The 16419-nt window shown below is 38.6% G+C and overlaps 1 protein-coding gene across 3 annotated transcripts in view; it reads left to right on the forward strand.

Moving 5' to 3' along the window:
• The first annotated feature begins 1077 nt into the window (after positions 1-1077).
• FANCM (FA complementation group M) overlaps positions 1078-16419 on the forward strand; it is a 56979-nt gene continuing 41637 nt past the window's right edge. For all 3 annotated transcript variants that reach the window (XM_030854869.2, XM_030854872.2, XM_060294782.1), the window contains exons 1-8: positions 1078-1764; positions 2333-2505; positions 5808-5885; positions 9231-9389; positions 12266-12397; positions 14091-14223; positions 14859-14984; positions 15496-15582. In XM_030854869.2, coding sequence (XP_030710729.1) covers positions 1230-1764; positions 2333-2505; positions 5808-5885; positions 9231-9389; positions 12266-12397; positions 14091-14223; positions 14859-14984; positions 15496-15582 — 1423 coding nt within the window. In that variant the 5' untranslated portion in view covers positions 1078-1229. The remainder of the gene's footprint in view (positions 1765-2332; positions 2506-5807; positions 5886-9230; positions 9390-12265; positions 12398-14090; positions 14224-14858; positions 14985-15495; positions 15583-16419) is intronic.

Raw genomic sequence — 16419 nt, forward strand, 5'->3', positions numbered from 1 at the left:
CAAATCTACAGAGGTTACTCGAGGTCGCCACTTTTAGAGGGGAGAAGCCAGGAATTGTATCCAAGTCTGAGGTAGAATGCTATCGCTAGAGTAGAATATCACCCCGACGCTTACTGCTCTATATCATTTATGAAGATGTAATGGTGGAGCATCAGGACGCCTTGCTTTTTTTCCCTTAGGATTTTCCAACGAATATCAGGACCATACCATTCACTTCCCTTTTAACAATACAAAATACTAAGGTAATGGGGCTTCCCTGGTGGCGCAGTTGTTGAGAGTCCGCTGCCGATGCAGGGGACACGGGTTCGTTCCCCGGTCCGGGAAGATCCCACATGCCGCGGAGCGGCTGGGCCCATGAGCCATGGCCGCTGAGCCTGCGCGTCCGGAGCCTGTGCTCCGCAACGGGAAAGGCCCGCGTACCGCAAAAAAAAAAAGATAATGCGTTGCCACTCCTGAAAAAGAGAACTGGCGTTTTGTTTTCTCAGCCTGGATAGAGAAATAAGACACGTTATTTAATTTTATCTAAACATGTTTGTTTTTCACCTCATCTTCCGATTTAAAAACATGGCCAACCACAAGGAATAAGGCAAGTTAGACTCTCAGTAACATTAAGTTAAAAAAAAAATGGGTAGGGCTTCCCTGGTGGCGCAGTGGTTGAGAGTCTGCCTGCCGATGCGGGGGACACGGGTTCGTGGTCCAGGAGGATCCCACGTGCCGCGGAGCGGCTGAGCCCGTGAGCCATGGCCCATGAGCCTGCGTGTCCGGAGATTGTGCTCCGCAAGGGAGAGGCCCCAACAGTGAGAGGTCCGCGTACCGCAAAAAAAAAAAAAAAAAAAAAAAAGGTTATCCATTGTTTCTGAACCTCAAGTTTATTTATTGTATCATTTTAAGAGGCATCAATTTCGCAATGATGCCCGGACACCTCGTCATTAGAAACGGAACCCAACTTTAGAGTCGGTAAGAAATTGACAAGGGGACCAAATTTTCGGTGGCTCCATAACAACGCGCATGCGTCTCCTAGAGGGCCACGGTGTTTCCGGGAAGCCAGCCAATCACTTTCCCCACGCAAACTCAGTGGCGGCACTTTCCAACTGGATTAACAGGCCTTAACCCCGCCTTCTAGTTCTAGTGTTTTTTATGCGAAGATAACCGATGGGGTTTGGAACGGAGGCTGTTGAGCTGCAACAGCTGCTGGCGTCTGAGAGAAGCCTTCGGTGGTCTTCGGCCTAATGAGCAGGCGGCAAAGAACGCTTTTTCAGACGTGGGGCTCAAGAGTCTCCCGATCCACTGGGGCTCCGAGTTGCAGCTCTGGAACTGAGCGGCCTCAGAGCCCTGGCATCTCCGGGGCGAGTTTTCCTGCAGCGGCACAGGCAGCAGAGGCGGCGGAGGCGGCAGAGGCTCAGCCCGAGTCGGACGATGATGTGTTGCTGGTCGCGGTGTACGAAGCAGAGCGGCAGCTGAGTCTAGAGAATGGCGGGTTCTGCACCTCAGCGGGCGCCCTGTGGATTTACCCTACTAATTGCCCGGTGAGGGACTACCAGCTGCACATCTCCAGGACCGCTCTGTTCTGCAACACGCTGGTGTGTCTGCCTACCGGCTTGGGAAAGACCTTCATTGCCGCCGTAGTCATGTACAATTTCTACCGCTGGTTCCCCTCCGGCAAGGTTGTCTTCATGGCCCCCACGAAACCTTTGGTGACACAGCAGATCGAGGCTTGCTACCGGGTGATGGGTATCCCGCAGTCCCACATGGCCGAAATGACAGGTATCTTAGAAACAGTGGGCTAATTTGAAATTAAGAGCTGGGACCCAGGGAAAAGTATGCGTTCTGGGAAATAGCGTTAAAGGAATTCCTGACCCGTGTGGAATAGTCCCCAGATCACAATATGCTTATTTTACGTCTTCTCCCTTGAAACATCATCTACTTGTAGCAATTCCAGCTCTAATGAATAGGGTTGCTTTATTCAATCTTCAGAGAATTCCTGTATCTTGTCAAAGAATTTTGAAGTGATTATGTGTGTATACCCCATCGGTAAGTGAACATGAGTTTCTTCCGCAGAAGGATTTCCCAGTTGAAGAATTTTGTTCTCTTCAAATATTATGTCATTTTGTAGGAATTCTTTAATGGCAGTCTAGTCGTGGTTTTCGGTAAAAGCCAGCATTGACATTTGGACCACAACAAATCTTTAAAATGCATTCCCATGATTTGTCTAATTATCATCTTGAAAGCACATTACCAAAGCAGGAATGCATTCTGAAAATAGGCCAGGTTATTTATATTTTACAGATAACAGTCGGGAGTTTAGAATGTACAATGTCACTTTTATTTATAGGATCTACTCAAGCTTTCACCAGGAAGGAAATATGGGGCAGTAAAAGAGTCCATTTTCTTACACCTCAAGTCATGGTAAATGATCTTTCTAGAGGAGCTTGCCCTGCTGCTGAAATAAAGTGTCTAGTTATTGATGAAGCTCATAAAGCTCTTGGAAATTATGCTTATTGCCAGGTAATTTTGTTAAAAAGTATTTTATAGTGTAAATATATTGATGAAGAGCATTTTGGGGAATAATTATTAATGATGGAAGTTACTGATGGTATTATTATGAAAAGCCTTATATCTATTATCTCAACAGATGGTGATAAATACTTTCCTTCATCCATTCAAATCAGTCTCTGCTGTTGTTTGTTTTTTAAATTTAAACAAGACTATTAGTGTCAGATGTAGATGATGAGAGTCTCGTTGAGGCAGTGATCCACTACCATATAGTGGTAGGTAGTTAAAACAATAATAGGTGGTGATACTAGGGCGAGGGTATAGAGTAAGAGTAGAGGGAAAGTTTATTTCATTTAGTGCAAAGAGATGAATTTCACTGCCAGTTTGTGATTTTATTAAGCAGTTTCCTTGGGGACTTTTAAGTATTATTATATCTCTGTATTATTTTCTTGAGAATTGTTGTCTAGAGTTGATCTCAGTCAGGAAATGGATATATTTTTCCAAGTTAAATTAATATCCAGTGTGTTAAAGTTTCTGCTTGAAAGGATCATTTTAAAAATTTTGTTCTAACTCTGTGGAATTCATTTTGTACATTTAGCTTACATTTAGCAACTTTTTTTTTTTTTTCTTTTGGCTGTGCTGCACGCCTTGCAGGATCTCAGTTCCCCGACCAGGGATTGAAGCCAGGCCATGGCAGTGAAAGCCCAGAATTCTAACCACTAGGCACCAGAGAACTCCCCTTAGCAACTTTATTTTCAAAAAATTTCTACACATTAGGTGATTTTTTTTTAAACTACAAGGCTATGCTTTCACTGAGTACAATGAGACATGACTGACTTCTTTAATATATAAATAGCACTAAGAATTTATACTACACTAAATATTCCAGATACAGTTTCCAACAGGCACACAGCTTGTTGAAGAATGTAGCTTCCTGGGTTACAAACACAACACCACTTCTATAAAATGCTTGAGAATCCCTCCTGGAAAAAAAGTAATGTATCAGGGAGATTTTTTCTTGTATCAGTTTTTAATTAGGACAATTGTTCTTAAGTCTCCATTAAGTATAATGTTCTGTTTTTTTTTTGGCGGTACCTCATGGCTTGTGGTTTGTGGGATCTTAGTGCCCTGACCAGGGATTAAACCTGGGCCCTTGGCAGTGAAAGCGCAGAGTCCTAACCACTGGACTGCCAGGGAATTCCCTATAATGTTCTATCTTTAAATGTATTCTGTATCATGTTTTAAAAAACTGCATAAATAATATTTTTTGAGTATTGATCAATATTCAGTTTGAGTCTCATTGAATTCATCTTTGACATGGGTTGAAATCAGAGCAGTTTTAAGATAATCTAGTTTTAGTACCATTTACAGTAGCAAGACATGGAAGCAACCCAAATGTGCATCAACAGATGTTTGGATTAAAAAGATGTGGCGTATGTATATATATATATATATATATATATATATATATATGACACACACACACACACACACACAGGAATATTAACCATAAAAAAGAGTGAAATATTGTCATTTGCCACTCAGTGAAATAAATCAAACAGAGAAGTACAAATACTATATGATATCACTTATATGTGGAATCTAAAAAGATAATACAAATGAATGTATATACAAAACAGAAACAGACTCACAGACATAGAGCACAAACTTGTAGTTACCAAAGGGGAGAGGAAAGGGTGGAGGGACAAATTAGGGTATGGGATTAACAGATACCAACAACTATATGTAAAATAGATAAGCAACAACGATTTACTGTACAGCACTGGGAATTATGCCCATTATCTTGTAATAATCTATAATATATAATATGCGAAAATACTGAATCACTATGCTGTACACCTGAAACTAAGACAGTATTGTAAATCAACTATACTTCAATTTAAAAAAAAATAATCTGCTTTTAGTTTCCTACCTCTAATGTGGAACTATGGGATAGTAAGAGCTGTTCCTGTGACTCAGTTTACTTAGGGGTCCTTTTTCCTTGTATTGGGGCATATGGGAATCTGGCAAATTATCCAGTATTGATTATACCAGAAGTGGGTGTTGAATTCAAACTGTAAAGCCTAGAGAGATGCTTTGGTGCCCCTTGGAAAATGTTTTAGGATTTAAAAGGGAATTTAGATTTTAAAAATTACCCCAAATTAGCCTTATTTTTTTTATGAATAAACTTAATTTAAAAATTGTGAGCCTTCCACATGAAATCTAACTTCTTTAAAATCTTTCCTAAAACAAACTTTTTTCATTTCAAATCTAATTTCACATTTGTATTTAATTTTTTAAAATTGATTATTTTTGGCTGTGTTGGGTCTTCATTGCTGCATGTGGGCTTTCTCTAGTTGTGGCGAGCAGGGGCTACTCTTCATTGTGGTGTGAGGGCTTCTCATTGCAGTGGCTTCTCTTGTTGCGGAGCACAAGGTGTGCGGGCTCTGGGTGTTGCGGGCTCTAGGTGTGCAGGCTTCAGTAATTGTGGCACGTGGGCTCAGTAGTTGTGGCTCGCAGGCTCTAGAGCACAGGCTCAGTAGTTGTGGCTCATGGGCTTAGTTGCTCCGCGGCATGAGGGATCTTCCCGGACCAGGGGTCGAGCCCGTGTTCCCGGCGTTGGCAGGCTGATTCTTAACCGCTGCGCCACCAGGAAAGTCCCTGTATTTAATTTTTTTTTCTATTTTTGTTTTATGATTTATCTTAATCTGGCAAGTGTGCATATGGATATAGCTGTAAGCCTAGACTGTGGCCCAAGCAATGGAGAATAAACTTGATCTTTTTCTACCATTTGCTCTTGAATTAGCCCTTTGAATATTTTGATTTGCCTCAGTATAGGCCTTGATGTTGTAGCTTTATGTATAGAAGAAACCCTAAAGTGTTTTTTTATTTTTTTATTATTATTATTTATTTTGCGGTACGCGGGCCTCTCACTGTTGTGGCCTCTCCCGTTGCAGAGCACAGGCTCCGGACGCGCAGGCTCAGCGGCCATGGCTCATTGGCCCAGCCGCTCCGAGGCATGTGGGATCCTCCCGGACCGGGACACGAACCCGTGTCCCTTGCATCGGCAGACGGACTCTTAACCACTGTGCCACCAGGGAAGCCCCCTAAAGTATTTTTGATTGGGATAGAGTATAAACCTAAATCATTTGCTCTTCAGATATCATAACTAAAGATAGTTCCATCTGCTAGTCCATCAGTACTCTAAATAAGGAACAATGATAGTGGATCAGATATACTAGCTTGTTTAACAGAATCATTTTTATTTTTGTATTGTGCAGATGAAATTAAAGAATTGTTTTTTTTTTTTTAAGGTTGTAAGAGAACTAGTCAAATATACAAATCACTTTAGAATCTTGGCTCTTAGTGCCACACCAGGTAGTGATATAAAGGTAAGTAAAATTTATTAATGTTTAAGAAAATAAGAACTTTTGTATGTGACCAGATCAGTTTTCCATTCTAGTATTTAGTTTAACATCAGGAGTACAGCATTTCATATAAGATGCCTACCTTTTCTTCTGTGGTTGTAGGAGACTATCTACATTAGAGTCTTCAGACTTCAGTGTGCCAAAGAATCACCTAAAGCTGTTTTTTAAATTTTTACTGTTTTATTTTGAAATGACTTTAGACTTCCAGAAAATTTGCAAAAATTAAAGTCTGTATATCCTTCACTCAGCTTCCCCTAATGTTAACATATTACATAACCATAGTAAAATTATCAAAACCAGGAAATTAACATTGGTACAATACTAGTAACTGATCTGCAAATCTTATTTGACTATTGCCAGTTTTCCCACCAGGGTCCTTTTCTGCTCTGGGGTTCATTCTATGATCCCACATTGCATTTAGTTGTCACATCTCCTCAGTACCTTCCAGTCTGTGACAGTCCTCATTCTTTCTTGTCTTCCATTACCTTGATGCTTTTGAAGAGTAGGTGCCAGTTATTTTGTAGAATATCCCTCAATTTGGGATTGTCTGATGTTTTCTTATGATTGGAGTGAGGTTCTGTATGCATTTTGGGCAAGAATACCCCAGAAGTGATGTTGTACCTTTCTTAGTGCATTGTATCTGAGAATACATGATGATTTGTCTTATTACTGGTGCTGTTAATTTTGACTTGGTTCAGATGATGACTTTCTGGTTTCTCTATTGTAAAACTACTGTTTTTCCCTTTTTACTTAAGTCTGTTGTGGGGGAGATACTATGAGACTATGTAAATATTCTGTTTTAGCATCCAATGATGGTTCTTGCTTGCAACAATTATTTCTGTGCTGTTTGCCGAATCATTATTTCCTCTTTCCCTCATTTCTTTTACATTTCAAAATTTGAATTCTTCTGTTGTGAAAAGCTGTCTTCTCTCCTCATTTATTTAATTTATTTATTTATTTATATTTGCTGTACGCGGGCCTCTCACTGTTGTGGCCTCTCCCGCTGCGGAGCACAGGCTCCGGACACGCAGGCTCAGCGGCCATGGCTCACGGGCCCAGCCGCTCCACGGCATGTGGGATCTTCCCGGACTGGGGCACGAACCCGTGTCCCCTGCATCGGCAGGTGGACTCTCAACCACTGTGCCACCAGGGAAGCCCCTCCTCATTTATTTTTAATTCAGGTCTTTACATCAATATGGACTAATGGATATATATATATATATATATATATATATATATGGATATATATATATATATGGATATATATATATATTTTATTGGCTACAATCCAATACTGTCATTAATAATTTTGATTATTCTAGATTGGGCCATTGAGAGTGCCTTGAAGATGGCTCCTGTGTCCTTTAGAATGCACTTTTGTTTGTTCGTGTTTGTTTTGAACACTTCCTAACTTACTGGCATCACAAGATATTTTATGATCATTTAGTGTTTTTCCAGTCCCCGCTGTGGAATCCACCATTTCTCTAGGGAGCTCAGAGGATGGTAAAAAGTTTTGAGCCCTATCCCATGCAGATTTTGAGCCTTATCCCATGACATTCTAATTTAGTAGCTCTGAATGGTCTTCTGTGTTAGGTTCTGGATAATTTCAAAGGTAGCTTTCAATTCTGCCAAGCCATAGACTTTTTTCCTTCTGTCCATAGCCTCGATTAGTTTTAGAAATTTCTATCGTATCATTTCTGCCCAACCTTTTTTAAACATGCTTGATTGTTTTTAATCATCAAGTCTCTGCTTAAATATCACCTCTTCAGAAAAATTCACTCTTAAGCTATGAAAAGTCAACTCTTCCTATCTTGTTATTTTCTTCTTAATATCTATCACAGTCTGTCATTCTTTTGCTTATTCATTTATTTGTTGTATTTTTGCTCCACTAAAATAGTACCTACATGAATGTAGGGATTATGTCTATCTTGGTTATGCCTCTATCACCAATTCAATACCTGGCATGTGGGAGTTACTCAAATATTTCTTGAATGAATGAATGATTAAAAATACTAAAGTCTGGGACTTCCCTGGCGGTCCAGTGGTTAAAACTCTGTGCTACCAACGCAGGGGGCACGGGTTCAATCCCTGGTCGGGGAACTAAGATCCCACATGCTGTGCGGCCAAAGGAAAAAAAAATACTGAAGTCTTAGTCAATTTTATAAAATGGCCATATATTTACTCTAGAGTTTGAATGTATGTGGACATTCAGTAACTATAGTGTACTACTGTATTAGGCATTATACTAGGTGTTGGGAATACAAAAGTGACTAAGATGTGATTCTTGCCCTAGAGTATTTTTTGTCTGAAACTAAGCCCATGAGGCTTTACTAGTTTTAAAAAAAAGAGTTCTTAATTTCTGGATATTTTCAGGATTCTTTCTTCATCCTTCCCTCCATCCATCCATCTCTCCCTTCCTTTCTTTTTTTTCATCACACCCAGTAGAACTGTGGTCTAATGGTACAGCAGTTGTTTATACCAACAGGTTTTTTGTTTTTTCTTAAATTCCCTATTTTTACAATTAAGTTCCTTTATAAGCTTATGGTGAATGAAATTTAGCTCCAGAAATATATTCACAGCATATATATTGATTTAAATGGAAAATATTCCACTCATTTATTTATTTATTTATTTTTATTTTTGGCCACACCCGCAGCTTGTGGTGTCTTAGCTCCCTGCCAGGGATCAAACCCGCACCCTTGGCAATGAAAGTGTGGAGTCTTAAACCACTGGACTGCCAGGGAATTCCCTCCATTCATTTATTAATAATAGATTTAGTGTAGGACATATGCCCTCAGTTTCTTAACAAGTCAGTTTGTAAAGTATTTCCAAGGTACATTTGTATCCTTTAGTAGTAACAGGACTTCTCTGTTTTCCCCATAAAAAATCAGTGGAAAAAAGTATTTGCCAGGGAATCAGGAAATCTGGGTTTTAGTTCTGGCTCTAAAATTGACTGTTATATAATGTTTTGGGGATTTGGTTTGCTAATTTGAAACTTCTATTTTGTCTGAGCCTTTATAAATATTGACAAGATATAACACTACCACTGGAAAGCACAAAATACATTTGAGGAACTTGTTGGACATTTTATCTCTTGGATGCTTGGCATGCAAGAAAGATGTTTCAAAAGCATTTTCCCCTATTGTGCCACTCCTGATGTGCTATAATTTGTAGTTTTAAAAAATATTTAATGATATAAATTTCTAATTTTTTTTCAAAAACTTATTGCTATTTTATTTTTGTTAGTGGCAAACTAAAAAATTTAGTAAGTAATATAATATATAATCATACTTAATTGATTTTCTGTAGGCTGTGCAACAGGTTATTACTAATCTACTAATTGGGCAGATAGAGATTCGTTCTGAAGATTCTCCAGATATTTTGCCATACTCTCATGAAAGACGAGTTGAAAAGCTTGTTGTTCCTCTTGGTGAAGAACTTGGAGCTATCCAAAAGGCATATATACAGGTAAGCCATTTTTATCATAATTCAGGGTTTTAATAAATGAACTGATAATGTAATTATTTTACTTAACAGAATCGGACTGTGAGAATGTATAGTTATAATCATTTATATAATTAATATGGTAAAAAATTCTTTGAAATGACAATTTTCAGTATGAGCGCCATGTTTTATATGTACTGGCAAACTATTAGTTAAAGAGGAAATACAAAATGATGGACCGTTTCTAAAGCCAATTTAGTTTTGTATTTTCTTAAGTAAACCTTTTAATTGCAGTATAACCAGCCCCCCCAAACATATGAACAGCATAGTACATTAAATGTAAGTGTGCAGCACAGTAAATTTTCACATAGTGAACACACCCAAAACATGTATCCAGATTCAACCAGAACTTTCTTTGTAAGGAAATATATTTTCAATATATTCCTCCCTGATCCCTTGTACAGCAGTGTTTCTCAACTGGGGACTATCTTGCCCACTTGGTGGCATTTGGCAATGTCTTGACACATTATTGATTGATTGGTTGTGTTGGGTCTTCGTTGCTGCACGCGGGCTTTCTCTAGTTGCAGCGAGTGGGGGCCACTCTCCGTTGCGGTGCGCGGGCTTCTCATTGCAGTGGCTTCTCTTGTTGCGGAGCACGGGCTGTAGGCGTGCGGGCTTCAGCAGCTGTGGCTTGCGGGCTCTAGAGCGCAGGCTCAGTAGTTGTGGCACATGGGCTTAGTTGCTCCGTGGCATGTAGGATCTTCCCGGACCAGGGCACGAACCCGTGTCCCCTGCATCGGCAGGCGGACTCTCAACCACTGCGCCACCAGGGAAGCCCTAACTTTATTGATTTCTTTTAGAGTGCTTCTTTAGGCACATGTGGTCAGCAAAGCTGATCAGCAAAGCTAGAAGAGAAGAAAGATTGAAATGTACTAAAATAGATATATTTTAGGAAATAAAACTTAGGCAAATTACATGTTGCTGTAGTAGGTCTTCATCTGGAGGTCGCTTTTTACCTTCACTGTGGCATCAAGCTCACGACCTTTTGTCTGCTGTTTCCTCTGCCTGGAATGCTCTGTCTTCAGAACTTCTCAGGCTCGGCATACTTTATCATTCAGATGTCAAGTATTACCTCTTAAAAGAAACCATCTTTGGTGGCATGAACACGTGGAGAACTGTGGGAGCCTGCATGCCCAGTTCTCCCCTGAGAGTGCCCTGCTGTCACCCATGCAGCAGTAGGCTCTGTTGCTTGCCCAACCCGGGCCACCGTCTCTCCTGCTGCTTGGTACCAGAGGCAGCCCTGGCCCAGAGCGGTCCATCCCCAGCCAGGAACCTTAGTGTGGGAAACTGGCTGCTTGGAGGTGGAAGGGCGCTGGCAAGGTCACAATCCAAGGGCCCGCTCCTCTGCATCCTGGGGCTGGATGACGGATGAGGCAGGGGGTGCCTGGGCAGAGCACAATTGCTGCTCCTCCCCCCACCCCCCAAAAAAAAGAAAGAAAGAAAGGAAGGGAGAGAGGAAGGAAGGAAGGAAAGAAAGAAAGAAACCCTTTTTGTCCACTTATATGATAGTGACCCCCTTCCCATCAAAGACTCTACAAAGCATTACTGTGTTTTAGGTTCTTAAATGCTTTATCATAATCAAAATTCTCTTATTTTCTTTGTTCACTTCTTTACTCCTTTCTTCCGTCTATTAAATGTAAACTTTAGGAAAATAGAAACTTCATTTGTCTCAGCCACAATATCCCCAGCATCAGGAACGATGTTTGATATGTAGTATATACTTAATGAATATATTTTTAAAAATATCTATTTATTTATTTATTTGGCTATGTCAAGTCTTAGTTGTGGCACGCAGGATCTTTGTTGTGGCATGCAAGATCTTTCATTATGGCACGTGGGCTTCTCTAGTTGCAGCGCGGGCTCTCTAGTTGTGGCACGCAGGCTCCAGAGCGTGTGGGCTCAGTAGTTGTGGCATGCAGACTTAGTTGCCCTGTGGCATGTGGGATCCTAGTTCCCCAACCAGGGATCGAACCCGTGTCCCCTGCATTGGAAGGCAGATTCTTAATCACTGGACCACCAGGGAAGTCGCTTAATGAATATTTTTGAGAGAATGAATCAGTGAATGAAATTAAATGTACTCAAGGAATTTTGATTTAGTCATCACTCTACAAATATTTGCCTATATGCTAGACTTGTTCTAGGCATTGAAGATGCAACAGAGCAAAAAATCGAGGCCCTCCTTTCATTGTGCTTAGTTTGGAGGGAGAGGAGGAGAGTTAAGAAATAAACAGATAAACACATATGTTCGTTTTTTGTTTTTTTTTTTAAATAAATTTATTTATTTTATTTTTGGCTGCATTGGGTCTTCATTGCTGTGCACGGGCTTTTTCTCTGGTTGCGGCAAGCAAGGGCTACTCTTCGTTGCAGTGCACCGGCTTCTCATTGTGGTGGCTTCTCTTGTTGCAGAGCACAGGCCCTAGGCCCATGGGCTCAGTAGTTGTGGCTCGCGGCTCTAGAGCGCAGGCTCAGTAGTTGTGGTGCATGGGCTTAGTTGTTCCATGGCATGTGGGATCTTCCCAGACCAGGGCTTGAACCCATGTCCCCTGCATTGGCAGGCGGATTCTTAACTGTTGCGCCACCAGGAAAGCCCAACACATATGTTCTTGAATTATCGCTGAATCTAATAATTGCTTGTGCTGACTCTCACATGGATTATCTGAGGATAATTGTCAAGTACTTTAAAACTTTATCATCTCTTCTGTGTTTACTTAAAAGTTCATTTTAAGACAAACTTTATTTAACATATAATTTAATATATAAAACTATTTTAGTATGTGAGGAAATGTATTTGTAAAAGGATTTTAAAATAAACTTAAACTAAATTTCTTTGAAATTTGCAGATTTTGGAAGCACTTGCAAGTTCTTTGATTCGGAGGAATGTTTTGATGAGAAGGGATATTCCCAATCTAACAAAATACCAGATAATTCTGGCAAGAGATCAATTTAGGAAAAACCCATCTCCAAATATTGTGGTAGGTATTTTAAAATAAATTTTGCTGATAGACTACATTTTTACTTAGAACCAGGATGAAATGTAAATAATGATTATTTTTTGGTATATATTAGCTCATCAAGAATTCAGGGGTGGTTTATATAGTTTATAAAAACATGAAAAAGATCTAGCAGGAATACAGTTTAATGATGTGAATTAAGATAAATTTATCTTATAACTTTTAATTAAGAATTGGTCTTTTAGTTCACTTCTGTTTTGCAAAGTAAAAGGGTCATAAGAGGGTAGATTTTAACTAACTTTTAGACCCATAGCATTTAGTCTTAAATCTCCATACCGAGGTTGGATTAAGCATCACAGTAAGCTTTGTATTTTTAATCTTTATAGGAAAAAAATAGGTGGATAGGAATATATCCATCAAGTTAGGTCCAGAGTCAAAAGAGATGCTCACAAACATGAAAAGGCACTGAGTCATTCTTGGAACTGAGAGGGAATGCATGTGCAAAAGGACAGAGGCAATTGAATGAAGGTATAAAGGAGACAGTGAGAAAACCAATTTGCCTGAGGTAAAGGATTGAGGGAGTCAGATATGATCTAGGTTGTGACCCCCTGGGAGTGCTTTAAATGTTATACTAGAAATATGGACTTTATTCTATAGTATCTGGGAAACCACAAAGGGAATTTTCTGTGAAATTGCAGTGTATTATACTAGACTTTAATAAAATGTTTAAAGTTTCTGCTAGGAGTTAAAGGTTCATTAAAATTTTAAATCATAAATCTAAACCTGTTGAATTTGATCTCACTGATGAGAGTTTATGTTTTACAGAGACATTGTTTTACCCTTTTAGGTAATTAGCGTGCTATTTTAAGGCATTTATCACTATCCTGGAAACATTTAAAATGAGTGTAACTGATATTAATGCTACTAAAAATGTAAGGTATTAAATAATAGTCTGCATCTCTAATAAAGGAAAATAATTAAAATATATTCTCAATGGTCTTTTAAAGGTATTTTATTGTATAGATATACTGACTGTATGCTCCTACAAAAGGAATATATACTTTACTTTTCCTTGAGAGTAGTGGTTAAAAGCACAAGCACACTGGCCCAAATTTCCTAGGTTCAAATACTGGCTCTGCTACTTATCACCTACATGAGGTTCCACATATGTAAAATGGGCATAACAATAGTACCTACCTCCTAGGTGTTAAGATTAAATAAGTTTGTATAAGTAGTGTGCTTATAACGGTGTCTGGTGCTCCCTGTCAGATGTTACTGTGGCATGTATACCTGGTGTTAAATGTTAGTGTTAAACAGTTTGATTAAATATTTGTCCTGGTGTCAGAAACATTTGTGAGGATAGTAGGCCTGTATCTGTTTTATTTTCCCTTATATCCCAAATGTCTAACTCAGTGCTCAGCAAATAGTAGGTGCTTATTAAATTGTTTTGAAAGACCAAATAAATCTATATACTGCTAATAATTTACCTGCAAAGAAAAACAGCATATGATAAATATCCCCCCGTTCATTTATTCTCTTTAAAATGTAAGTTTCATGTTGAATTAAATAAAGGGGCAGATTGTATATGGAAAGTACATTGACACCTTTCCATAGCAACATCTTAGGACATTCAGTAGAACCAGTAAGTTCTGCATGGAACATGTATCTTCATTTCTTTCTCTGGGTAAATTTGATACATGCTTGTTTTTTCTAGGGACTGCAACAAGGCATAATCGAGGGAGAATTTGCTATTTGTATTAGTTTATATCATGGTTATGAATTATTGCAGCAAATGGGAATGAGATCATTATATTTCTTCCTTTGTGGAATTATGGATGGAACTAAAGGTAAATTATATGAAATTATTTTTAAAAGTGCTGACGTGTATTATTTTGGTTAACGATATGTATTGAGCCGTTTGGATTACTTAAGGTGCTTTATTTTAAAAAGCAGTGAAGGGGACTTCCTTGTGTGTCCAGTGGATTTCCTTGGTGGTCCTCCCCAATGCAGGGGGCCCGGGTTTGATCCCTGGTCAGGGAACTAGATCCCACATGCTGCAAGTAAGACCCAGCACAGCTTAATAAATAAATAAATAAAATAAAAAGCAGTGAAATAGTTATGTAACAAATTCTTTCTTTCTTTCTTTTTTCTTCCTTCCTTCCTTCCCTCCTTCCTTCCTTTCTTTTTCTTCTTCTTCTTCTTCTTTTTTTTCTTAAACTGTGGACATATATTTCTCACAGTTCTGGAGGCTGGGAAGTCCAAGATCAAGGTGCCAGCCCATGTTTCTTTGCTTTTGATAAATTGCTGGAAGAAAAGAAGCCATTCATTAATACATATGTGAATGTGGAACTGGAAAAAGTTGCTGGTTTTTATTTTGAAAAACTTGCATTCATTGCTATAGTTTAATTTTTTTAAATAAATGATACATTTGATTAGTTTTGCTATTAAATTTATTGGAAAAATATTTTCTTAATTTCTGAAGGAATGACTCGGGCAAAAAAAGAACTTAGCCGAAATGAGGACTTCATGAAACTCTATAATCATCTAGAGTGCATGTTTGCACATACACGTAGTACTTCAGCAAGTGGCATTTCTGCTATCAAAAAAGGTCTGGTTGTTCTTTTAAATTTTTGTATTGTTTCCTCTTTATCAAGGTTAATTTTAAAATTATGCTCCATTGATCCACATGTCTATTTATATCTATTTATACTTCTGTAGCAATAGACCTGTTAAATGCTAAAAGATCTTATTCTTCAACTTAGGATAAATATATATTCAAGCAGTTCATAAACTTTAAATATATAATAGAAGTTAGTAGTAGTTGTTACTGGTAGTGAAAATTCTCAGAACTACCAAAAACTAATTTATAGCTTAACTAAATGTGAATTTTTCCCTTCTCTTTGCTGCTGATTCTCATTTGGAGTCTTTCTCAGAATGAAATTTTCATAAAAATTCAGTTTATTTTACAGTAAGGTTTGTGTGCTACCCAGATGCTACTTACTGTTTAAATAAAAAGAAATAAGTTTTAATGAATCCATTTGAAAGGGTAATTAAAATACATTAATGTAATCGAATATGGAAAAATACAGAAAAATTTTTTGTGTTTTGTTTTTTTACAGGAGATGAAGATAAAAAGTTCTGCTATAGTCATCCAAAATTAAAGAAATTAGAAGAAATTGTAGTTGAACACTTCAAGTCGTGGAATGGTAGGTCGTATTTAATAGACTCAAGGCAAGGCAAAGTTATTGAGAAAGCTAAAACTCTGACTCATTAGATTGTGCTAACATTTCTTATGGAGAAGATGAGCTTTTAATTATTCTGGATAATGAATATAAAAAAGCTCTGAGAAATTTTGGGAGCGTAGGCACCAGGGGAATGGTGGAAATGTTAAGAATAGGGTATTATGTGAAAAAGAAAAGTCAACCTGGGGCAGTATAAGGGAAGCAGATAATAAAACAATGTATAATATAATGATAGGGAAAAGTAAGCTAGGTGAGAAAATAGAGAGTCATGAAGGAGGCTATTTTATATATAGTTTTAGAGCAGACCTCTTTGTAGGGTGATCTTTGAGCTGTTACCTGATGGAAGTAAGGGAGCAAGCCTTGTGGATTTCTGTAGGAGGATCATTCCTGGCAGAGAGAATAGCAGATTCAAAGGCCCTAAGGCAGTAGGGTGCTTGGTAAGATTAAGGATCAGTAAACAAACCAATTTGGCTGGAGTAGTGTAATGAGGATGAGTGGTGTAGGCAGAGGTTGGAGAGACAGCCAGGGGCCAGGTCATGTAGGGTTTGTAGGCCATGTCAGGACTTTGGATTTTATTCTGTGTATGCTTGTGATTTGTGAAACTATTACAGAGGCATTCGGAGCAGCAGAGTGACGTGATCTGACTTATATTTTTAAAATATCACTCTCGTAGATGTTGGCCAATTAGGAGGCTATTGTAATAGTCTAAGATGATAACAGATGATGATAGTTTATACTAAGATAGTAGTACCAAGCAGCAAGGTGGTTCTGAGAAGTGGTTATAGATTCTAGATATATTTT

This window comes from Globicephala melas, chromosome 2, assembly GCF_963455315.2.
Source record: "Globicephala melas chromosome 2, mGloMel1.2, whole genome shotgun sequence".
Taxonomy (NCBI): Eukaryota; Metazoa; Chordata; class Mammalia; order Artiodactyla; family Delphinidae; genus Globicephala; species Globicephala melas.